Source organism: Melospiza georgiana, chromosome 15 (assembly GCF_028018845.1).
Source record: "Melospiza georgiana isolate bMelGeo1 chromosome 15, bMelGeo1.pri, whole genome shotgun sequence".
Lineage (NCBI taxonomy): Eukaryota > Metazoa > Chordata > Aves > Passeriformes > Passerellidae > Melospiza > Melospiza georgiana.
In genome coordinates, this window is record NC_080444.1 from 10,440,298 (window position 1) to 10,466,979 (window position 26,682).

At 42.0% G+C, this 26,682-nt stretch overlaps 1 protein-coding gene across 7 annotated transcripts in view; it reads right to left on the reverse strand.

The window, feature by feature from the left end:
• RAPGEF6 (Rap guanine nucleotide exchange factor 6) overlaps positions 1 to 26,682 on the reverse strand; it is a 122,575-nt gene that overhangs the window by 53,031 nt on the left and 42,862 nt on the right. For 6 of the 7 annotated variants that reach the window (XM_058034974.1, XM_058034971.1, XM_058034976.1 and 3 more), the window contains exon 6: positions 25,208 to 25,351. In XM_058034974.1, the coding sequence (XP_057890957.1) occupies positions 25,208 to 25,351 (144 nt within the window). Of the gene's footprint in view, positions 1 to 8,205; positions 9,217 to 25,207; positions 25,352 to 26,682 lie in introns of those variants that run through there. The other variant, XM_058034977.1, reaches the window with a different exon arrangement.

Consider the following 26,682-nt stretch of genomic DNA (forward strand, 5'->3'; position numbering starts at 1 on the left):
TCATGTTTACTGTTACCCCTTGGATAACCAAAAAACACATGCTGAAAATGCATAGGCAATATGAATTTGCAAAATAGTCTTCACAGAGGGACACAAGACCAGTGAATTATCTTATCCTGTGTGTAAGAGTTTCACCACTGTGTTTTAACCTGCAGTAAATTGTATGTTTATCTAACACATTCAAAAAGATCCCACAACAAGAACAGTGGCCAAAGGACTCATCATGAGGATAAAAAAAATAAAGGAAGCACAACTCACTGCACTCTTCTGGCCCACTCCAAATTCAAATTAATGGAAAGAAAAAGGGCAATAAAAAATCAAAAGCTTTGCCCCTCTCTTTAATCTCTTAAATACTCCTCGGTAGCAAAGTTTTTTATCAGTTTTTCTAGGAGCCCATATGGATGTTTACAACCAATCGATGCAGTCTGGACACAGCAGAAGCATCAGCCTCTGAGAGAACAGTCTGTCCTTTTCCAGGCTGTATAAGCAAATTTTCTGTCCTTGGTTTTACAGACTGTCAGTAACCTTCTACCTTATTTGCTTTTCTGAAGTTCCCTGAAATGCTGCCAGCAAGACCAATGTTCAGAAACAACACAGGAGTTATTTTCCATAAAACAGCCGAGGACGAGCACAGTGCAGGCCTGGGGTGTCAGGGCACACACACAGCTGCTGGGCCACTGAAAAACCCCCAGCTCAGCCACCTCACTGTGAAAACCAGCTCTACAAGACAAACAGTCCCAATTTTAAGGCACATTTTTTGAGCATTTTGTTTATTGAGGTTTTCCATTAAGAGGTTTTCACTGTTGTAAGCTGGAACCTATTAACACACGCTCAGAGCATTAACTGCGATGACACTGGGTAACCTCTGAGCCTTAGGAACACTCCTGCTCAGCCTCCACCATACCCAAGTGGTTTAAGGACAGCAATTTTCCTTTCTCAGATGACACAGAAAGCCTGGACTTTCACAAGAAGCCAGTTTAAAAAAAAAAAAAAATGTTAGTCTTAACTCTTAAAAATTAAACCAAATTGCCAAATTAAAAAGACCACATAATCAAAGAGTTGAACAGGACCCCAGTCCTCTGAAACAGGACTTCTCCAGCTCTCACCTCTCCCCTTTCAGTGACCATGTCCTTCCAGTCCCTTCAAACACCATTTTTTCTTTGATACCCTTGATTCAACACCTTTCATACCTCTGATATTGAACTAGTTCTTCAGAAATTCTACATTCCACCATCTTATTGACAAGTTGCTTTGATGGTCTCACTACCTGCTTGTGTTTCCACTGTCAGCTTGTTCATTTACACAAGACAACTAATTTATTTAATTCATTCTCCTTTTCCTTTCTACAACCCACTGAAAAAGGAGCAGCACAGCTCACTCCACTGACTGCAGTCTCTCACCTGCAATCCTTTCTATATCCCACTTTCTGCTCTCCTCCATCCCATTCATTCCATCTAAGAAATGAAAAAGGAACAAACCTCTTGGATGTTTTTTCTTGGCATCAATAAATTATTTTAATCATCTCATATATCCTGCCAGTAAATCAACAAGAAACCACTAAAACCCACGACTTCTCTGAAGTTGTTCTGTAGAATTTTCAGTAATTTTTTTCACAAGGATTTGTATAAATTAACTCTGCTTTATATTAACCTTTTACATACAAGCCACAATTCTCCTCCAGTTCAAAATACACTTAGAGCTGTGTTAATGGGAGAGGAGAAAGTTGCTTCCCTGAGATGCAAAGAGAGGCCACTTAGGTGTCCACAGAGAGAATAAGATGAGCCCAGCTGAATTACCCATGCTGACATCAGTCCACAGACTTAATGCAAACAAAACCATTTCCTCCTTAAAGACCACAGATGGCTCACCAGTGGCACAAAACCAGATTTCTTCAGCTTTTAAAAAGCACCAGTGATGTCTGGGGGGTGAGGTTTTTGTTTTTAAAGCCAAGTGGTGGCTCAAGCTTTTTACCCAACAGGTCCAGATAAAATCCTGTGCCCTTCAATAACACAATGCAAAAAACCTCAGTACCTATCCAACTACACAAACTTCATGACAATATTCATTTCAACATTTTAATTCACTATCTACAGTATCTACTTCTGGTTTTATCCATACTACACACATGAATCTCAAAGAAATAAGGACCAAGTTGACATCATTCGTGGCTGCCTTGCAGTGCCTCAAAAACTATTCCTGAATCCTTCCTAAAATATCTCCAGGCTTACAAGAAGGTAGAAAAACACACATAACACATAAAAACCATCTGGAAGAATTAATAATCCCTAGAGGCTGTTTATTGCCTCTGGTAGCCAAGAGTATTTTGGTCTTTGTGAGTCCTATAGCACACAGAAATTAAAATTCTCTGAAGTATTACATTTCCTTAGTTACAATAAGGTGATATGAGGACAGAATTTCAAACTATATTCTGGGGTTGCCTTAAACCACACATGTAATGCAATTTTAATTTGGTTTTCATATGTCTAAATTATAGATTACTACTATGCCTTAACTCACGATAATGCCAAGTGTCTGACACGCAAACATCTCAGCTTTGGAGAAGAAATGGGTCTGAAAATTCACCCACAAAAAACTGTACCAGTATTGATGGGAAATCCATTATAAAGGGAATATCCAGCAAGTAAACATAACTAATGGTTGCAAAAAATGAGGATCAACTCTTCTCTGGTCCATTCACAAAGTAACACATTTTTAAATGTCAAGACTTGTGGTTTTTGTTATTTTGAATATGGAACAGGAATGTTCAAAAATACTTCTTTTACTCCAAATTCTACTCTTTGTTCTCACCACTGAAAATTAATACAACAGTAAAAACTGTCTTGTAAAAATAATTACAGTAGGAAAAGTGTGACAGGGACTAGTGATGCTCAGTTCTACAAGAAACCCAGAATCTCCAGCAGCCTGACATTTGGGAACTCTCATCCTCAGCCAGTACAGCAGGGCACATAAAATTCCACACCTACATCGACCTTCATCCACTAAATAATTTATCAGCTGCTAGCTGCACGGATTGGTAAAATCCAGCAGGGTGACAATCCCTCTTTACACATCCTCATGCTGCCACAGCCCCACGTCACAGCAGGGCCACACAGGTGACAATCAGCTCCGGGATGCACCGAGCAGGCTCCAAGGACACAGGAGCACAGTGAGCACACACCGACCCTGTCAGCACCATCTCTGAGCCAGGAGCTGGGTAAGGAGACCCTTGGATATTGTACATGCAAAAAAAACCAAAGCAGCACCAGTCTTCCATTGCTGCTTCCACGTTTTCTTTCTGTATTCATCAAGAAATGCATTCATGGAAACAAGAGGGGCAAAAGAGGGTGGTGCTGACCTAGACTGTAGCTGTAAGGAGAATTCTAACAAAGGAGGTTTAAAACAAAGTCTAGGAGGAAATAAATGAACAGATAGGTTTTTATTTGTATATTAAGATCTAATTTCCCACAAAAACAATACTTCAGGAAAAGGCTTTTTCTGTTGAAAAGTAGCACAATGTATACTTGCACTTTACTTTAACATATTATACACCAGAGTATAAGAAAATCCAAGTTTTCTGGAGTAAATGGCCACAAAGCTCATACTAAACTGTTTTTATCTTAAATGCATTTTTTGCCTGATAGTTTAAGAAGTTTTACAAAAAGTATCCTGCAAGTGGTTACAGAAAACAGATTTAACACTTGTATCAAAGTGTAAGAAAAACTATCATTTGTCAGTCCAAGTCCTCAATCTCCAAGTGCCCAGGGATCACAGGACTGAGGAACCAAGAGGCTGTGCCCCCACAAAAAACATGGAGAATCAAAGACATCCTTCTGAGCAGTGGGTGAAGGATCAGAAAATACAGGGTAGGAGAGACCATGAATACTCTGAGGAGCTGGCTGAAACTCCACACATTCCAAAGAGGGCTAAACCAAGCAATGCAAAGCTCCCAGGAGGGAAGAGAACCATGAGGAGCAGGAGAGGAGCTCAGAGAGCAACCACAGCAAGGGATGACAGCTCTGTGATGCTGAAAGCTGGGCTGGAGCCACAGGCACAGAGGCTGGTGGGAAAGGCAGGACCAAGGGGAAGAGAAAGGCCTTATCAAAACTGACTGAGAAAAATGGAACAAAGGATCAGTTACTCTATTTGCTCTGAAAGCATTTAAAATTCATACTACTGGGGCTACTTTCCATGTAAGCACGTCAGCAAAGATAAGGATGACATCGAATCAAATCAAGGACACACTATCAAAGCTCTGTTTTTCTTCTGAGGAACTAAAATGAAATCTTTAATTGCATGAAGGTTCCAACTCAAGATCCTGGAGATCAAACTGATACCCTATGGAATCAGAAGATGAGATTACACTCATTTTAGTTATGAATAACCAAAAATTGTATCACATCCCTCTGAGACGACACCAGAAATAGGAATGGGACTGAAAAATTACTCCAAGTCTTCTGCTCTAACCCAAACACAAATTTTTACAGAGCAAATGTATCATTATCATGCTCCACATTATTAGATTTATATCTAAACAGCAGAAAGAGAAGAGCACAGAAGCCCAGAGAAAATAAATTACCATCTACTGCCATAAGATAAGTTTCACATGCACCTGGGATCTTGAATTAAACTATTTTGCTTCAGGAAAAAAAAATTTAAAAGTTTAAATGTTAATTCAAAAACTCTTATTTTCTATAAAAAGTACATTATCTCAAAAAGCATCCATTTTAAATAGCCTCTATAGAAATGTTATCCAATCACTCCATACCCACCCCATCAGACCCTCATGCTTCATACAGTAACTGTGGGTACATTCCAGGCTTGGAAAATTCTTAAAATGTGCATAAAATTTCTATTACAGAAGAACCCTCTACATCTAAATTGTTACATTTAGAGCTCTCCTTCATAATGACTTCACAGCACAGCTACAGCTAAGAGTCCAATACCACAAAGTGCATCACAGACAACTGAACAGGGAAAGTTATGATCAGAATTACAAAGACAACCAAAATCTTGCTGAGATTGTGAATTATTACTTGTGAATTCTTTTCCTCTTTGAAATACTGCACTGGCATCACAGTTTTGTTTAATGTAAGCTGAATGTCTCTTGTCCTTGCCAACAGAACCAGCCTGTGGAGACAGATCTCCACCAACGTGATGCAAAGTCCTCCATCTTCCTCATCCTCTTGCAGAGCCACAGTGGCTCGACAGCAGGCACAGCTTTGATCACTGCTCACCACACTCCTCACTGCTTATCATCCTGCCCACGTTTCCTTACCAATGCCTGCATCTGCTTATCCCATCTTCCCCAGTCTGTCAGTCCAGCAGGGGCACGGTCCCCAGGGCAGAGACCATCCCTCTCAAGGGCAGCTCTGCCCCGCTGCTGGCTCCTCCAGATGCACACAGCCATCATCTCCTCCTCCAAGGAGAGGGTGATGGCTCTCAGACACGCTTCCAGTTCTCAGCAGCCCTCAGAAATTCGCTGACCTCCACAAGGAGCTGCCTGAAAGGGCACTGCAGATACACATTCACTGTTCTCCCCTTCTGTTCATCCTCCTTTTACAGCTCTGGATGCAGGGAAGTGGAATGCATTGATTGCTCCACACAAGTCTGCTCTGCACCTTGCTTTGGGAAACCAAAAGCCATGGAGCCTCTGGGGGGTGAGAGCAGCACTAGCAGTGTGTGCTCTGGACACTGCTGTGGACAGCACAGACACCTGGCACTGGGGAATGCCTTCAGGAGTCCACAGAGCTCCTAACCTGGCTCCTGCTCCTCCTCAGCCACTCCAATTAACCTCCCTAGGCTAAGGCTAACCTTCAGAACTGTTCTACCCTCACAAAAGCCTACCTTTATGATTAGTCATAACAAATATGACTTCATCTTGCTCTGATTCAATCCATGGATCATCACAGTGTCACATCCAGAACAGCTGTAATTACAACTGAGTCAACAGCCCATTTTCAGACTACTGTCCTCTACCAGTTTAAAAGCAGCTGATTAAAACAATTCTGGCACAGATCTACATAAATCTAAGTTCTAGTTTCAAAACACAAAATACTTGACATTTTCAAGTTAAACTTGAAGCTTACATATTTAACTTACATATTTAAAATTCTGACAGGACTTATTTTGCTGTATTATGTATTATTATAAAACACTTGTCATAGAAACAGATTTTTAGTACAAAGCTCAGCTAAAACCAAAATGGCACAAACTCAGATCTGATTCAGCACATCAGTTTGTTTAATGCTATGCACACTTCTCAGAGTTATCAAACAACATGAACAGATCCTGTCAAAATTTGGGGGGGGGCTGTAGAAGTTTTAGATGGGTTGTGGGTTTTTTCAGAAAGGAATAAAAGTGCTTTACCTTTATGGCTTTAAAGGTAAAGAGCTGTTTGCTATGGACTGCAATGCAAAATCAGTTAATGGGTTCCCCTAAGCCATTAGAAGAAAAAAAAAAAAGAAAGAAAAAACCAAACTTTCCCCTTCCTAACATTTTATACCATCTCATTTATCAATAGTAACTGAGTGAATAAATGGCTTGGCTGGCAGAGCAGCAATCCACTGGATACTGTCCACAGAGCTGACACAGGGGTCAAAAAACTTTTATTTTTTATGTTATTATTTTACCCTTATGAAGCCCTTATTTGAGCACAGGCTTTTTTGTGGTTTCTCACTTCAGCCCAAGCTCTGTGGAGAGTGCAATCCCGGCTGAAGAACCAAGGTGACTAAAGCATTCCCAGTCTTTAAGCAGTATTACAACATTCAAACCTTCTTAATAAGGGCAGCACAGGTAAGTCAAGCTTAAGTAAACTCAGCCCTTCATAATTAATGTCTGCAGAGTAGGAAGGGAAGAAAGACTCTCCATGTACACTGGGGCATGGACGACAACACAAACAGGCCAGGGTTGGCCAGCAGCAGGAACTGCAAGGTGAGGAGCCACAATTACCTGTGTGAGCACACAGAGCCACTCTCCAGGACCACGAGTACCTGCAGCTGCACTTGGCTGCTGCTGGGGGAATTCAGCACACGTGAAACCCCAAAATGCAGCCACACAGCCGCCCACGCAGCTGCACGCTGGGTTTGGCACCCACTCAGGGAAACCCCACAGCCCAGAGCTTGCACCCCCCCATTCACCACGAGCTTCCCTTGACATCACACCAGACAAAAACCAAACAGGGAAAATCAGCCAGGACAGGGAATCCACACCCCCAGCTGGCTTCTCCTCCCTGTGCCTGTGCACACCATCACGTCATTGAGACTCTGAACTTCCTGGGACCAAAGTCAAGAGCATCTCCTGCTCCAAAGTCAATGCTGCATCTCACACTGCCATGAGCACAAGGCTTTTGCCCACTGCCTCCAAACACCAGAAAGTTGCACAGTCTTTTTTTATCCAGTAAATGCAAAATTATAATAAAGGAATAATAATGAATATCTGCCTGGCCCTAGATTTATAAGGCAATTCCTGTGTCTTAGATGACTACTTCTTGGTAGTAGCCTCAATAAAATACCAGAAACTCAGCTAATTTTCTGACTGAGCATACCAAACAGTAACAGTCTCATAAATATTGTATTTTTAATTTCTTTAAAGGCTTTTATCTCAAGGTGGGTTTGCTCGAACGTTCTAGCTTTCATTATGCCATTTAAAAGAAACACCCTTCCCTCCCCAGTTTCACAGAAATACTGCATTCTCAGACACAAAAAATAATTGGAGTCCTTTAAAGCTAATTGTAATTACATAGTTCAGCTAAATAATTAACCAATTCCATGCTGCTGCACAAAGGAAACAACCAGTACAGCTCCACACAGCTTGAAAATTAAAACATCACTGGGTTTGGATACTAGTAATCTCAAGTTAGCAAAATATGCCAGCAGTTATAAAAATGTTACACTACAATAATATTTATAGGCTTCATATACACTTCGTATTTATAGGCTAAAAACCAAGCTTAACACATTTCATAAGCAAATGGCATTATTTTTATACTTGCTGGTAATTTTTAAGCTATCGGTATATAAAACAATTCCATGATTTCTAGGCCCCCCCTTCCTGTTAAGAAATGATTCTACAGAAACAGTTCATGCATAGCCAGGATTCCAGTACCTTCAACCCAGCATGCTGCTGGGATGAGAAGGGAACATTCAGATAGCACCAGGGCTGTCAATACATGTCACAGAAATGCAGCACAGACAAAATCTTACTTACTTTGGAGGCCCAGGGCTGTAGGCAGTTGGCATAACATCGAACAAGAAAAGCCATTTCTGAGGCTGGGGGAAAAAAGTTTCCTTTCTCAAATAAAAGCCACAGGGGGAAAAAATGAGAAAAATCCCTTCTGCTTTCTCTTTAAAAATCATAAAGCAGCAATGTACATATATGCAACTTCTCAGGCTTGGATTTCACACTGAATTCGATTACAGCTTCCACTAGATCTGAGGAGTTTTCAGTATTGCAGGGAGTTAGCAGCAGCAGCAGCAGCAATTCCTATAAAAATGTTCCAGTTTTAACAAGCACATAAATTCAAATCAAAATGTTTCCTAGCTTCTCAAATACAAATATCCATACGTTCCTCCAGGCAAGAGGCATGCACCCAAAAAGTGCTGCTTAAATTGAATTAATTCAGAAATGGATTAGAACTGCAGGTTAAAGCAACAATACATTAAAAAGCAAGGTATGAATTCTTCCAATTTCTTTTTTTCTCTTCTAAAATGCATTTACAAGTGGCTTATCTTCGGGTCCACTTTTCAGAAACTTCATCCTAATACTGTAGATGAAATTTTGCAAAGGTTCTTCAGCATCTTAGGCGATCCAGGAATCCCACACCCTGGGATATTAAAGTTTCTTCTTTATACTCGTGTCCATCATAAACGCAGGAATTGAATTCGCATCCGTACTGTAGCTCCAGGATATATGCTCTAACAGGTTTGCACTGTGGAATGTATTAAAAGCCTCTGCAATACAAACCCTTTTCTCTTTTGCACCCCCCTCCTTCTTTTTTTTTTTTTTTTTAATGCCGTTTACAACTCTGCAGTGTCGCTTGGTATTCTAATGCATCAGTCAGATAGCACGGCTAATCCACGCCTAGCTTTTCCAATTAAAACATTTCTGTAATGCCAAACAAAACAGGACGTCCATAGCTACAGCAAGGCTGACTGCTGGAGTCCTAATTCCTACTATCTCTGCTTGCTTCTCAGCAGCTCCCTCAGGAGAAGCTCCCATCGATTGGATGCTCCGCAGCAAGATGAAATATCTAATAAGGAGGAAAGAGAGTGGGAGGGGAACGGAGCTAAAAGGATGACATCACCTGTATAGAAAGCCTTTAGAAACTGCATTAGATCAATTGGCTACTGGATCTGCAGATGCAGCCAACAGAGCATCTTTATTGACCTAATATAAACACACATATCAGTACAACTGCTCAAACACCCTGCTGCACATCAGCTTTTATATCTTTTTATATCTATTCAGGGATGTGCTGGAACTCTGATTATTCTCCTTTTTCTAAATAATTTTTTTTAATTAATCACATGTATCTACTAACATTTTCAGCAGCATTTAGGTGGATTATTTTTCATCTCTGCATTCAAATTTTTTAAAAAGTAAAATAAATATCTGCAGCCATTCACATGCACACAGACACATGCATCATCAGCTCACAATAAAAAAATTTTGCTTTTATGTATGTGTTACTCTAGAGACTCTCTAACACTTTTATCTCATCGTACACAATACAGAGATTTGATCCAGAATGAGAAGTAAATTTCTTATTAAAAAGTGATGTTTATAATTCTCATGGTTTTAATGGTTTTGGAACACTTTTTAAAAGTTTTGGAGGGTGGGGTTTTTTTCCCTGTTCAATCAAGACCAGTTCTGTCTCCAACCCAATTTCCCTTAATTCTGCAGTCGTCAATTTAGTTCTGTAATCTCTTTTTGCAACTAAAAACTGATATATTTGAAAGGAGCTTAAAGTCTTGGCTAGCAGCCCATCTCTCCAGTGTGCTGGAGAGATGCTCCAAGGAGGGATCTCAGGGATGCCACACCTTTGAGCCAGGTCTGCTGTGATGCTTTCGGTTCCTAGAAGGCAAATGACTTCTGCTACTGCGCACAGGAGGGGAGGAGGGAGGAGACAGGCAAGGGGACAGAGGGTGCTGGTTCTGTTAAAGCCATTATTTTGGTCTCTGGATGATTTTCTTCATCTGCAATAAGGGGCACTCACTGTTAGTGCTTTCTTCTTTTTGGAAAGAATTTTTGTCACCACATCAGACTTGAGGGTAATTCTCCAAATCAAAACTAGCCCATGATGGCTGTACCTCCTGTGCACAAATGGAGCTGCCAAGGGGGGCCTGCTGGTAGTGAGGGCCAAAAATGCCTTTTTTGTCTTGTCTGCTTGGTTATTTTTGAATATTGAATCAGGCAGTTTGAGCACTCCAGAGAAAGCTCTTTTTCATCCACTGTGCCAAGGGACACACAGAAGGAGATTCTCAAATCTTTGAAGCCAAGTTGTACCAACAGGGCACCACTCTCCATCTCACACCAATAGCTCCTAAGCAGTCATCCAGGAGCTGAATTCTTCCCAGTATATGACCCAAATTACCACAGAAACATAAAACATCTGGAGTCAAAAGAGACATACAAGGATCACCAAGTCCAACACTTAGGATAGGAGTTGCACCTTAACCCAGAAAGACCTTCCAAAAATATCCTAAAAGGGAAAAACTAGCATCAATGTCTGAATTTACTCAACCTCTTATCAAACAACAAAAATAATAAATGCAACCAGGGTCCATAAATATTACTGGGTTTAATTTGTATTTAAACATAAAGGACAATCTGAACTTCAATCCTGCGTCTGCAAAATTTGCAAACACAAAGTCTATTTGATTTCTAAAAGCTGAAAGCATTCTAACTACTTTAGATTTTTACAAAGCACTACACAGCTACACAAATAGCTGTTTCTTTTACTGCTTTTTCAATACTAAACAATAGACTGGATATGTGAGCTTCATCTTACACACTACTGTATTGCCTCTTTTCTAATAATTCATAAAATTGTATTTAGAAGCATCTTAAATGTCTCTAATGCTACAGTGATAAATCCCCAGCAGCAATGAACACCCAAACACTTCCATGTGGCGTTTCCTGCATTATGGCTAGCATAATCACAATTTATATCAAGGAGAAAAGAACCCATGCAGCTGAAAGAACCCTCTCCCTGCCTGCCTGCCCCTGATAGCTCTCCGGGCAGATCTCCACCTCCCAGACCCATCCTGCTGCATTGTGCTGCAAACCCGATCCGGCGCAGATTTTGGCGCAGATGCCATATTTTACAACTACTGTAAACACCAGCTCAATAATGGGAACGAAATTCTATTTCCTCCTGGTTTTTGCCTTTAAGTGCAGATGACATCATCCCTGCGGCCGCGCCGCCAATGAGCGCGGCGGCTGCTGCGGGGGTCCCGGGGGGCTGCAGCCCACGCTGCGCAGCCCTGCCCACCCAGCCCCGCGTGGGGGGAAAACCTGACCTACTTCCACACCCCGGCTTTTGGGGCATCCCCCCACCCCCTTCTGCTTCCATTCATTTATTTATTTATTTTAACACATGCCTCTCTCTCTCTCTCTCTCTGCAGCCCCAGCTCCCTGCAGCACGGGGATGTAAGTTTTTTATAAATCGTCTGGTTTAATGACAAATCTCAAAACTAGAGCAACTCTGAGATGAAAAAAAAAAAAAATCTGATACAAAGGCTTGGTAGTGATCACAACTGAAATACTTGAGAAGAGCTGCAGCATTGAGCAGAATCACAAACAGAAAATCACCAGTCACATTTTAAGCCAGAATCCAAGTTTTAAGAAGATCATAAGGAAAAAACAGTATACAATCTCTGTAGTAAAGGGAGTCTTTGTTCCTTAACACTGATTTATTTCCATGCTGAAATACCACTCCATAGATTTCTCTGCATCATTCTCTTTATCCTCCCATAATGCTACCTGAATCCTCCAGACTGTTAACCAAATCTGCACATTCTAATTGTCTAACAAGAGTAAGTCACTGAAAAATGAGATGTTTTTAAAAGGATAGCAAAGCCTTTCATAATTTAAATGCACATTCAGCCAGGCAGGATTAGAGTCTTCCCTTATTTAAGGACACCACAAATGCAAGCCCTGCACAGGCGGGAAGCACCGGCAGCTGCTGGCAGAGGTACCCCACAAGCAGCAGGACTTTTTCCTGATCAATCAGAGGAAGAAAAGCCCATTGTGCAATTCCAGCAGGGAGGACGGGGACGGTCTCAAAGCCATCACGGCCCTGGCTGACGAGGCAGGAGCTGCCGGCCGAGGGGCCTGGGGCTCCGAGCTGTGCTTCAGGACTGCTGTCCCTTTGTCCTCAGAGGCAGGCGGCCGCTGGCACACTGTCCCTGGCACACAGCTTCCCACAGCGCTCAGACATGAGCAGGCACCTCCAATGCCCCCCCATCACAGAGCAGCAGCTCTGGTCTCACCCTGACTCCAAGCCCATGGTGGGGGCTGGGGAAGGCGGCCACTGCTCACAAGGCGATCTGTCACTGCACACACTCGGGCAAAGATGTTTCGGGCTAAAATCATTCATTTTAATAGAGTTTTCCGAGTGGAAATTGCCAAACATAGCAGCATTATGCAGAAATATTCTAGCATTAAGGGCACCTGCATCAAGAGGTTATTTCCATAGATTTGAGTACTTTACATCTTTCTGGACAGACAGGCAATGGGGAGTGAGGGGCAGAAGGCAGAGCCTGCTGCAGACCCTGCCATGCTGGCACAGCTCACCGGATTCAGTGTCACTGCCATGCTGCTCAGAGGCTCTCCCCACCTCTGAACTTAAACACCAAAAACAATTCATTGTATTGTTGTGGCATGGTGGCTTCTCAGGAAAAAAGGAAAAAACATACAACCTCCACCCTGTTCCTGGCTCTTTAGGCAGGGGAGGCAGGGAAAGCAGCACCACAATCTCCTGTTCCCCTTCAGGGTGACATTCTGTGGTGCCATCACATCCTTACACATGTCACTTTCCACGGCAGCACTCGCTGAAAGGCTGTTGAAAAATCCTACCCCAAGATCTGTAGGACTCATAAGTAGTATGAAAACATGATCCATCCTAAGGGAAGGAGCGAGGGAGAGCAGGGGGAGAGCGGGAGGGGGAGGGCAGAGACTGTCATCATTCCTTAAGTGATGTAAGCTTCTAAATATAGCACCAGCAACACAGGAGGAACAATAAAAAGGCACCATGGATTGAATTTCTCCACAGCTTTCACACTACCCCGACACTTTTTTTTTGCAGCTGCCGTGTTAAGCAGGGAAAGGTCATCTTCTATTTAAAATGATTCAGATTTATATGGTTTATAATAGGTTTATAAATTACAGCTCTCTGCTGCAGCTCTGTCTCGCTCGCACACTCTGCAGAGCCGGGCAGAGCATGATCCGCATCACAAGCAGGGCTGCCGGCGCTGCTGGGGAAGGGGAAGCCCCCTTTGCTATGGACTCACACAAATAAAGTTCCTTTCAGCGGTTTGAACTGACATGATTCATGCCACGCTCCTCCCTTCCTGCCTAACATCTCATTTTGGCAAAGGGTGGGGAAGTCTGGGAAGGTCTGCAACCCAAAAATCCCTGGTGGTGAAAAGGTGTGGATACCATCCCCAAAAAGGTCAGTCTGGGGGACTGAATCCCCTCAGAGACACAGAAAGGACAAAATAGCCAATATCCCGCAGCAAAATTTCCCAAACACATTTAGGATTTTTCTCACTAAACATAACCTCAATCTAGTCTCAAATCTAGATTCTTGGGAGACAACACCTCCCAAAGCTAACATGGACATGGCTGTGATTTCCTCAGTTGACAGTGACCTGGGAAGCCAGGTGGAGGTCTCCCATTTGCAAAGCCCATAAAGGTGCATATATATTTTTCTCATTCTGCAAAAGTTGATACAAAAACCCATACAAAATACCACTTTTTATTCCCTCAGTTATTCAAAACAGCATCTCAGGTTAAACCAAGTAGATTAAGCCTATTTAAAACATAAGGTACTACCACACCTTTCACAAGAAAAAGGCTTCTGATTAAATGACCTTGAGAATAATGCATTAAGTCCACAGATGAGGTTAGAAAAATCATGAAAATGCCACTTTCAGTATTTCTTTTGTCTTTTTGCTTGAGGCTTAACACTAAACTGGAAGCCTGCAAGCGGGAAGAGGGGAGGGATTTGACTTCTCCTAGCAAAATTTCTCTCCTAAGCAAGGGTAACTTTGAACAGTCCACTTTCATTTATTAGTGGTCAGTGCCTCCAGTTTGAAGAATGAATGAGTCCCACCCTGACAGACCTGCCTGTGCTCAGGCACAGCTTCATGCTAACAGCTCAGCCAGCCCTGGACCCAGGCTCAGCACTGAGTTCTGTAACAGGGTGAACAAGGAATAACAGGCAGGGTACCAGGCACTCAGGGTCTGCACATCCTGAGATCTGGATGCCACACCAGCCATGCTGGGGAAGCACAGCACAGACCCTACAGCAGCTCTGCAGAGCTGTCATCAAATGAAGCACCACAGTACAGCAACTTCTAAACTTTCTTATTTTCTAGTAAAATCCAGACTTCATCACCTTTAAAAATGCGCTGCTGAGTATGTTTAAAGAAAGTTTTCCCCAGCGTCATTTGGGGTCTTCCCTCTACTGAGGGCAAAGGAGGAAAACCCCAGCTGTTCTCACCCAATACGAGAAACTGATCTGACAGATAAAGCAAGGGGTAAGCCAGATGCCATACCTGCACTCCACATTGACTAACCACAAATGCTAACCAAACTTGAAAGGAAACAAAATCAAAATCATTAAGACAATAGAAGTATTGTGGCTATTTTACCTTCAACTAGAAACTTCATCGTGCAAGAACAAAACTCATTAATACTCAGAGACAAAAAGCAAGGCTGACTTTCAAGAACAAGGTAAGGAACAATGACAAGATACAGTGGTGGTCCCACTTAGTCTAGTATTTTATCTGTCAGACGTATCACTATCAAGAGAGATGCCACATATCAAATATAAAACTAAAAATGCTGTTAAATGTCATTAGATAGTAATCAGTTCTGTGCCAAAACCAAAGATACTTATGTAGCTATTCTCTCCTACATGCAGTGGTCTTCATGCCAAGTTTCTCCAAGGAAAACAGAGTATCCAAATGCTTATAATTATGCACTGACATTTCCTGATGGTGGTTTTTATTGAAAATTGCTTAGGATATTCTCTATCTCTAAACTGGTCCATGAGGCTTATGAAGAACATGACTGAATTGATGTGAATTTCCATATTCTAAATCAGAAATCCATTTTACCTTGAACACAAAGTTGAAAACAACACCATCACAGCCCTTTAAAGAAATCCTTCAGCGCTATGTGACATTCAACCCAACAACTCCAACTTACAAATTTACAAGGCTAACATACAAAATAACCCTTCACAGGACTACTTTTCTCTAAGGCAGGAGAAACCTAAACCTAAGTGAAAGGCTGAGTTGGCTACAAGTGAGACTACAACCAGGCTGTTACATTTGAGTAGAGCATATTGGACAGAAGCAGTCCAGATGGAAGACATGGAATGAAAAACAGATCCATGGATGCTACCATCTCCCTGCACAAAGGGGAGCAGCTTGCTGGCTACTACCCTGTCAGATTTCCCTACAAGAAGCCACCCAATATGTCATTTCAAGAGATTGAAACAATAATGTTAAAAACAAGGAACTGCAACTCATACACAAAAAATTTTTCAGTCTCCAAAAGAAAAAAAGCATCTCTGTGGTGCAGAGCATCTTTTACCATCAACCCTGAAGTGACACAAAGCAGTTATGAGCAGTGGGCACAACCCTCACACATCATTCTCCATCGAGTTTGCATAAGAGCTTGCTTATGAAGAATTAATGAGTTTGGAACTGCCACCCAAACCCTTAGGGTCCATCAAAACAGAGATTAATTCCCTGAACATGCTACATAAAATATTTTCTCAGGCATTTTCCAAGGAACTGAGTTAATTTCTATCATGGTGTAAATCTATCTATGTGCTAAAAGGAGAAAGAAACAAATAACTGGTTATTGTGTGGAGAGCTGTCTTAGGTTGCAATGCAAGATGTAACCAAAAGTATTCTATTACCACCTGTGGAAAACAGGTGGGGCAGCGTTCTTTATCTCTTCCATGACCCATCCTCCCTCTGGGGAGAGATGTTCTGTCCATGGGCCATTGAGTGTCCCTGCAAGACTGATAAAATTCCATCATCCCATTGTGAGATGCTCCACCCAGGGGGAGGAGCCAAGCATTCCTACCTGGATATAATCTGAGATTTGGAACATCACAGGCAGCCTTTTCCCACTGGATTCCCAGAGGAAGACCAGACCCATCTACACCACCACTGGACCTTCAGAGGAAAACTCCACCCTTCTACAGGATCCCTGCTCCACCAGAACCACCCCTGTCACTGCAGGATGGGTGCAGCCACCATTCAATGGGACTGCTACCAACACCCTGACCAACAGGGTGTCAGGTTGTATTCTCTGTCAGTGTTTTTGTATGATTCCATTTTATTTTAAATTTCCTATTAAATTGTAGTTCTCACTTGGGATCTCCCACTGGTTTGCTTTCAGACCAGCACTGCGACTGAATTTTTCAGTGACTGAATTTTTACTTCTTGTGGTAGCAATTTGCAAAATATTTACAAGTTTTGAAAGGTTCTTCTGCCACAGAAGTACATCACTCCCACAGTACTGTCAGCACCAGCTGAGGTCAAGGCTTGAGCAACTCACCAGATTGATCCCAATCAACAGAGCAGGATGGTTTCCCCACAAAGAACAGGCCGTGCTCTGAATCTGCTTCCAAACAGTTCCAGACTTCCTGGTGAAAGTGATCACCAGGTAAAAAGACTGATGTGTTTGGACTGCAAGTAGGAAATCAGTGTAAAAATATCCCTACATAAGGGATATTTTTCTATAAGGTATATATAAAACATACGTTTTTCTTGAATTATCACAAACTAGTGCAGTTCTGCTGCTCTGCTGAGCAAGGGGAGGGCAATACACAAACCTGCTGTGTGTTCAGGGTGTCCATCATCAACCCATCACCAGGGGATGGAGCAGATGTGCAGCTGACTGCTAAACTTACTCGAGATGGAGAAAGGTTCAAAAACAGGTCTTTGAGTCAAGAATCACAGACCAGGCTGTGAGGGACAGTAGAGCTCATCTCATACCAACCCTTCTGCCATGGGCACGGACACCTTCCACTAGACCAGGCTGCTCCCCAAGCCTTGTTCAGCCTGGCCTTGAAGAGCAGAGCAGACGGGTTCTGTTTCCAGCCTCAGAGTGCAGCTCCCCCAGCAGCAGGAAGATGCCACGTCCCAACACTGTGGCATCACCCCCCACCACAGGCTCTCCCCAGGGTTGTGAGAAGGGCTGTAAACTACTGCCAGCAGCCAGATTTCAGTAAATACAGGTGCTTGCCTAAAATAAACCCTCCCAAGTTTCAGTCTGATGTAGTTTCACTTGTGCATCACTCTTAACTGCTGTTACACAGCTGCACATGTCACCCCCAAACTGAGATGATTCCTGTAAATCAGTTTACATATAACCTGCTTGTCCAGTCCATAAAATCTTTACAGAAACTCCTGAATATAAGGAAAAACAATCACTTTCATTATGGATAAATTGGGGTTGACATGTTGCATTACATTGTTAGTTTAAAAAAAAAAAACTTAAGCAGAAAAAACACAGATTTTAACCAAAGGGCAGTATATTTTCATTAAGTATTTTCGTACTTTCTCCACAGCCTATTCAAGTCATTACTCACTTGAAACTGCAAGTGCTCATTAATTGGATTGGGAAACACAGTGGTCTATGGAAATTCCTAGGAAGATTTTTAATGCACCGCACACTTTGAGGATTGGTGTTTTGCTAATGACCACCATAACCAGCGGCAGACTTTCAAGGAGCCCTTGAAAGTAACACTGCTGACAAAATGAGCAGACAAAATCAATATGTAAAGTGAAGTATGAGAGAACATGCATTTGGCAATTTTCCTCTTGCTCACAAAAGCAGAGGGAAGTGCCTGAGGACACCTCGGCAGACCAGGGCAAGTTCAAGATGCCAAGCACAGGTTCCTATGCTGCATGCCAGTGGGACCCTGCCAGAGGCTGCTTCCAGCTCCACCAGTGAAGCAGTAACATCACACAACCACAGTATTGTTAAGGCTGGAGAACACCTCCAAGACCAGGAAGTTCAACCATCAATCTAACACCACCAGCATGCTCACCATGCCTTCACTGCCATACCCACAGATGTTTTTAACACTTCCAGAGGTGGTGATTCCACCAGTGCCCTGGGCAGCCTGTTTCAATGTTTTATAACCCTTTCCATGAAGAAATTTTGCCTAATATCCAACTTAAATATTGCCTGGCCCAACCTGATGCTGTTGTGGCTCATCCCATCACTTGTTACCTGGGAGAACAGATCAATCCTCACATGGTTCCAGCCTCCTGTCAGGGAGTTCGCTGTAGAGGGTAATAAGGTCCTTTCTTCCTATTAGCCTCTCTCTGTAGAGGGTAATAAGGTCCTTTCTGAGCCTCCTTTGCTCCAGGCTGAGCCCTGCCAGCTCCCTCAGCCGCTCCTCATCAAGACTCACACTGCAGACCCTTCCCCAGATGCTGCCTTGGGAAGCAGACACCTCCACACTATTCATGAACAGAGCTGCTTAACCACTACCTGATTCACAGCCTCCTCCCTCCCCCAGCCCAAGCCCAGCCTGACAGTAATTTTCCTTTGCAGAAAGGGGGGGCTCCATCCATGTACATCTCCTCCACCAGACGGTGCCGGCTCCACACCCACGCATCCTTTGTGTGCAGCCCACAACAAACCAAACCCAGGGGGCCCACACACAGGAAGTGAACATGCTGCAGATGCTTCTTCTGATCACAGAGGTAAGAAACACGTAAAACTGCAGGAGTTAAAAGAGCTGAAAATAGGGACAGCATACGTAGACTTTTCCAGGGTCCTGTCCAGCACGGGGTGCCTGGCTAACAGAGGCTCTGGCACATGCTCTGGAACCTGAGCACATGCCTGCTCCTGAGAGCTGGGAACCCACCTGGGACATGCAAAATTAAAGATGGAGACCAGAGAGAAAACAGCATCAGGAAGAAGCAACCTGCCTAATCTCTTTATATCACACAACATCTCTAGAGAGATAACACAACGTTAATTTCTGTATCCTTTAAGTGCACTGCAAGACCCATGGATTTCAGCAAGACCTGACTTTTCTCTTGATTTATCCAGAGAATGGTTTGGGTTGGAAGGGACCTTAGTAAATAACCAGCCCCAAGCCCCTGCCATGGGCAGGGATACCTTCCATTATCCCAGGTTGCTCCAAGCCCCATAAAAGAAGGCCTTGAACACTTCCAGGGATGGGGAGACACAACTTCTACAGGTAACCTGTGCCAGGGCCTCACCAACCTCATGGTAAAGGATTTCTTCCTATTACCGATCTAAACTGACTTTTCCATAAGCCTGAAGCCATCCTCCCTTGTCCTATCCCCCCAAACCCTGTCCAAAGTTCCTCTCCAGCTCTCTTGGAGCCCCTTTAGGCAGTGGAAGGTGCTCTATGGTCTCCCCAGAGCCTTCTCTTCTCCAGGCTGAAAAGCCCCAACTCTCTCAGCCTGCCACTAGTTAATAAAGTTAAAATTCTGTCAAGTGTATTTTAAAAGTATCAAAAAGAGGAAGTGTGGACACAAACACAATAAAAAGCAATGAGCTGCGAAGAGACCCTTCCTCCAGCTCATTTCAACCACAGCTTCATCACAATTAACTGAAATTCCAAATAAACAGGAGCCAGTGATACTGTGTCCAGGTTTAACAACAGGCAGCTGGAGACATGCTCTAAGTCAGTCTTACTTGGTTTATATCAATAACAGGTACCATATCAGCAAATTTACCTGGTAGTTAGAAGTAGATTATAAAAGATCCACAGTGTTTTATAGCATTTAAAAAGAAAAGGATTGGTGATGCTAAAGCACCTAATGGGTTTGATCCAGTATATTGAAATGTGACTTAATTCCCTCCAATTATGAGATCCCCCATTCTACCTCCAGCCTCTGACAGGATTACATTAAGTAATGATCAAAGAACAAGAAACTTGCCACTCAAGCAGTCTGCAGTGACAGACTTCTCTGAAGATAAATGCTTCTACAAGGCTCCAGGACAAATTTTACTTAATGCAAATATTAAGATACTGTCCATAAAATGCAGTATTATAATAAATCTTTTAAACCTCATCATCCTCTTAAAGTAGTTTTAAAAAATTGCATCTCTGAGGAAGTGGATTACTACTAAAGTTTGGTACTAATTTCTTTATTCTCCTCTACAATAAGTTTAACAGCTGAAAAAATTCAGTCACAACTCCACAGAAATAGGCATTGGGTCATACATGCACTATTTTTAGAGCTACAAATATTTTTCATTTGAAAAAAATATCACAGAGATTTGTAAAAATGTATGTGGGTAATAAATGCATAGAATCACAGAATGGTTTGGGTTAGAAGGGATTTTAAGGATCATCTGGTTCCAACTCCCCAAGGCAGGGACACCTTCCACTAGACCAGGCTGCTCCAAGCTCCATACAACCTTCAACACTTTCAGGGATGGGGAGTCCACACCCTCAAATTACTGATCACAAACATGAATTAGAAAAATTTTACTGAAATGAAAAAAAGATTTGAGTTTACAGTTTTGAGTCACATGGAAATTTGTATCGAATTGTTAAACCCTGTTTGGAATCGAACACTGCAAGAAATATAAATGCTAAACTTACTATCTCAGGTTTTATTTTTTAACTGTGAAGATAAATAACTGAACTGTTTACTTTCCTATTACTTGATCCAAGATCAAAACAGCAATTTAATTTTTATAAAGCACCAGAACTATAATTAATTTTTTTTCTAAGCATTATCATTAAAAAGTCACTTGCTGTTATTCTGGCTGCAGTTTTGCAAGCTCCTACTGCATGAGCACAGAAGTTTGGGACATAGTTTAACAGAGATGATCATAATTGTAAGTAAATGATTTGTAAGTAAAAAACATGGCTGTATTATTACTTTCTTCTTTTGTAATCATAAAATATGGTTGCATTATTGATTGGGTTGAGAAGCAGACTAAGAATAGAAATGACTCACTGGTCTCCATTGTGATGCTGCCCTGCTGCAGTGACCCCAGCTCCTGGCTGGATGCTTATCACCACCAAGACATGCAATCATGCTAACAAATCAGATCTGAAGCAAGAGCTGCCATAATTAACACCAATGGCACATTTCTACCTAATGCATTCATCCTGAGCAAGGGCTTTTGCCAAATGTGCCCAGCCTCACTTTCTCCCCCACAGTCAGGATGTTACTGTGGGGGTGATGTGCAAGATGCACAATTAGTAAGTGACAAAAATGTAAAAGGCCAGAAATGCCCAGGGATGAAGAGATGTGATGTAATTATGCCCCGGGCAGACTGACAGGCACACATTGTCAGGCTGCCATGGTGGCCATGGCCTCACCTGTGACCCACGGTGACACAGCCACGTCCTCCAGCCCTTCACAGGCAGCAGGGCTATGGTGCACCCTGAAAACACTGCTAAGTGTTTGCCACATGCCCAGCTGTCCTTGGGATCCCGCTGTGCTGTACAAGGGAAAATCCCCAGGGCCAGCAGAACCTCAACACAGTTTGGGTGCACTCTGGACCTGGAGGAGAGCCCAGCCTGCTCAGCACCCCCCAGAGCAGTGCTGGCATCCCCTGCACAGGGGCTGCAAGAGCAAAGTCACGCACTGGGCACTGGGGAGACAGAGACAGAAACAGAAACCTGTTCACTCTGAGGGGAAAGAAAGAACACTGCCAGCATGTGTTCACTGTGCTTGCCTGGAAGGGGAAAAAAAACCAACAGCAAACAACTACAAATAGTTAATTCTGCAGACAACCAGGGCTCTTGTGAAATAACACTGTTCTGGAAACCACAAAAACATAGCAAAGGAATCGAAATGGTAATACCTTCACCAAAGAAACCAACCAGATGATCCGTTCTTAGCTCATTTGAGGCAAGGCAGGGAGGGAAGAAATTTAAGATACCAACAATAATTTCAATGTCAACTATCCTGAAGATATCCAGTTAAATCAAGAACTAGAACTCTTTTACTTAATTAAGAGGCGTAAGAGAAAAGAAGAGCTTCAAGGATAGTAACAATCATTTAAAATATTATTTTTAAAAAAGTATCTGCATATGAATCTTGGGTTTGTGTCAAATCAGGTATTTCTACAGAGCGAATTCCAGCACTAACAAGAAGTACTCCATGTAGTACTCCAGTACAAGAAGTACTACATCCAAGAAGTAGATGTTAGCTCATGTCACAACCCAACAGGTAATGTTTTACAAAACACAGATTAACCTTAATCATAAATATAATCACAGTATATTTAATGCGCAGAGATTTACATTCTAAGGAGTTAATGGAGATTGCATAGATAATTCCCCTTAAAAGTAATCCCAAGAAATCATAAATTTAAGGAAATATTCCTAGCTGGGTTAAAAAAAAATACTGGATTTCAGTACCTAAAGGATCTGAGTTTTCTTTAGAAAGCAGAAAACTACTTGCACGTGAGGGATTAGGCATGTAAAAACTTAAATGGTGTCATACTGAATATTCCAACATCAACCACAGGAGCTGGACTGGAGTCCATGTGGAGGCTGGAAAGCTCCAAGCCCTCCCCAAGCACACAGGACTCACAAAAGCTCCATGAGTCTGCATTCAGCATCTGTCACAGAGCACTCAGCAACAGGCTGGAGAGTGAAATATAACTCTGTGCTCGTTCATTAGCATTATGCCAGACAGGAAATCTGCTGGAGAGTTTGTAAACACTTTTCCCTCTCTGGCAGAAACCTTATTGCAAGTTCCTGTAAAATGGAAGTTTGACTTGCCCTCCTCCTTATCCTGATCCCCTGCCTATAGAAGAGGGCTGGAACTTTAAGCTCCCATCCAACTCAAACCATTCTATGGTCCTACCCTTCTCCCGTGGGCTACATAAAGGGTTTCACCATGAAATCTGTTTTTCCAAGATCACTGGGAAAGAATCAGTGTATGAGCACATTCATATAGGCATGGAAACCACCATACCTAAAATAAAGTTATTGCTTTACTAGTTTATAATGAAATATGGGAAAATGCAGACACCAAACTTTTTCTTACTTGTCACACAGGCAGCTTGTTACTGTGTTTCGATTCCTGAGTCATCTACTGAGTTAGAAATTATTTTTTGCTACCTTAAGTACTTGAGTATGACACTTTCCAATTAGAAGCTTACAGTCTACAAAGCAAGGATTGGTATTTCAATTCAGGCTGCTGAAAACGCAAAATCTTGGAGATTTGGTAGCAGAGAGGTGGTTGTTCAGTCCTTGCCATTTAGCACTCATTCAGGAAAACAGTGTTACAGGACTCTTCTTATATATTGCTAATTAACAGACATAAAAGCAGATTTGGGAATGTGCTTCTGATCTAAGAAGTTTATACCATTTTCCATCAAACACGTCATACATACATATATATATATGTGTATGTGTATGTGTGTGTGTGTATTTTTTCCCCCTCCTCCACAAACCTGAGGAAGCCACCAGGTTTGAAACAAGCAACTACAGGCACAGGTGCCCTGTACTGTTGGTAACAATGAAATAAATCAACACAAAGGAAAATAAACCAACTTGAAGAAAAATCTTAATGAGGACATGATGTGTTGAGTGTACCACACTGACTCCTTGCAGCAGTAACTGACAGCCCCTGAAATCATTCAGGAAGCTGTGAAACTTGGGTCTTTCTCAGAACAAAGATGCCAAGTCCCTTCTCACGCATCCCTCCAGGCAAGCTGCAGAGGTAGCACCAGCATCAGCTGCTCCTGGCATTCTCCTACTCTTAGCAATGAAACCTGAGAATTATTAGCTGTGTGCTTATTCACTGTCACAAACACCAAAGAGACAGAGATAGGTTCTGTCCTACACAGATTGGAATTTAATTCCTAATAAAGCTTTATGCACACTCGCCCAGAGTGTGAGGGTCCAACATCTCATTTCTTCAATAACTAATTTAATGTCTTACTAATGATAAAATCCAACAAATGTGACAGTTCTAGAGATGAGATAGCAGAGGATGTTAAACTTCAATCAGCATATTCTCTTCCTGTCACAGACAGTAATGCTGTGCAAGGTCTAAAATCACCACCTGCAACCCAACTGCTACCAACATACAGAAAAAACATCAGTTCATGTCATAAGCTGATATCTGACTGCAAACATCAGATATTTTGAAGCGTATCAACTGAGAGTCTACCTCTTTGGGGGGATGAAAAGGAAGATGGGGAAAATGGAGAGAAGTTTTTTTTTTCTCTTCTGAGCATGAATACTATTCCAGGCTTGTACTTCAACGTTATTACTGGTTTGAAACTTTGATTTTCAAAGCAGATCAAATTATCCAGAATAATTATTTTCAATTAAATTATTTGTCTAGATGACATATATCGTGTTACCAAGCAGGAAGTTTGAAAAATAATAGTGAAAAAAACCTTCCCATACACTTTGCAGCCCTGAAACCACAGAGTGTGTGCCTCTAACCAGTGCAGAGTTTATAGTCTCTGCTGCTCTTTAAGACTAGATCAGTTGTTACTCTTTTTGATGTTTGAACTACCACTGCACTATTTTTAAGCAAGTAAACACAACCAAGTACAAGAGTGTTAATGCTGCATTGATTTGCATTTGCAATTAACTCAGTTCTAAGCCACAGTTCAAATATATTAAGGCAAAAATAAGAAACCCACTGATTTCTACATCTTACCAAAAAAACACCAGATAAAACCAACAAAAAATGAAGAAAGACCGTTTCTCTGTCCAGTGAGGCATGCTAAGATTTATTTATAGTGCTCAGCTGAAGATCCTCAAACCAAAAAAACCCCGTCTCTTCCAATTACTACCTTCACTTCCACCTATGGTGTTCCAATCCAAACCACTTCATCGCCCCTCAACATTAGCGCAGTGCTCTCAAAACCAGCAAGCATGGACTATTCACTTGACCAGTTTAGTCACCAGAAGGCAGCTCCAGGCAGGCCTGCAGGCGGCACAGAGCCCAGGCTGGGCAGGGCAGGGCAGACTCACCGACAGGTAGCTGCTGGAGTCCACGTTGTCCGTGATGGTCTGGCGCTCGCCGCGCTGGTTGATCCTGCGGTACCTGCGGCGCGACTGCCGCAGCGGCACTTCCCTCTGCAACATGCTCTCCTCATTGTCCTTGGAGTTCTCCACCTGAAACACATGTTCAGGCTCCTGGTTAAACATCCAGTTCTTCCATAGCACCGAGAGCCGGTGGAGACGTATGAAGCTCATGGGGAAGGAGCAAACATCAGTTCAGGGCAGTTAAAACCTTTCGGGGCAAATTTCTGTGGTTGTTTCAGAGAAACACGGCTGCAGATCGCACAAGGGCCTTGTTACAATGAGCTGAGGCCACAGTTTCCTTCCGGGAAACCGTGTATTTAAAAAACAAAAAAAAAAAAGTAAAAAAGGCACACGTATCCTCTAAACAATGTCAGTCATCAGCAGAAACTCTTCTGCACCCACATGTATCCTGAAGGAGTTACAGGCACCGCTCATTTCAAGCTTACCTTCAACACAGAAGTTACCAATTTTTGTGCATTTATAATCTGGCAAAAATATTGCATTATACCCTATTTTTAGTAGTGTAATTTTTTAAAGTATAATTTATTTTCAACACAGAAATTACCATTTTTTGTGCATTTATAATCTGGCAAAAATACTGCATTATACCCTATTTTTAATAGTGAAATTTTTAAAAGCATAATGTATTTCCAGTACAATCCATAGCTGAACAACTTCAAATACTTCAGCTTTTTATAAAGAGCTACTTCACCTATGTCATACTGCCTCCTAATCACTTTCAGTGGATATGGAGAAACGGCTGGAACTTATTCATAACTTGATGTTAAATATTATCTCTGACTAAACATTAAAAATTAGGTAAATTTATCTGTTTAGTAAAAGCCAACATGAAACCTTTTATCCCAATAGCTACAATACTTGTTTTCTATAAAAAGCAGTCTCATCCTTTCCCATTTCCTTTTGATGTTTTGGAAAAATATCTCCCAGCAGGAAGCAGGACAGACATGCAAACAGGCTGCAGCAGGCAAGAAGCTACTCTACAATGCACTTACTATGTACAAGTTTCTACTGTCTTCAATGCCTTATGTTTAATTTTTTTTTCTCCAAATTTCACTGCAAAATCCTAAACATATTACTGGAACAGGAGAAAAACCTCTGTATGGTCTTATACAGCTCTCACTTCACATACACAAGTAAATTACCTTAAAATTAAAATCCAAAAGAAACAAATAAATGAAACACAGAAAGAGTTAACAAACAGAAACAAGAAAGTGACCAAGCCAACACTACCAAAAAGCAAGATCACATCTATCTTCCACATCACTTTTCTCAAACACCTATGATCTGTCTGAGGTCAAAGGAAAGTGCAAGCAGCTGAGCTTGTCTTGTGGGTTATTTTTGATTCCATAGAGAAATCATACATGAATATGTTGCATCTTTAACATGGGTTAAAGATGCAA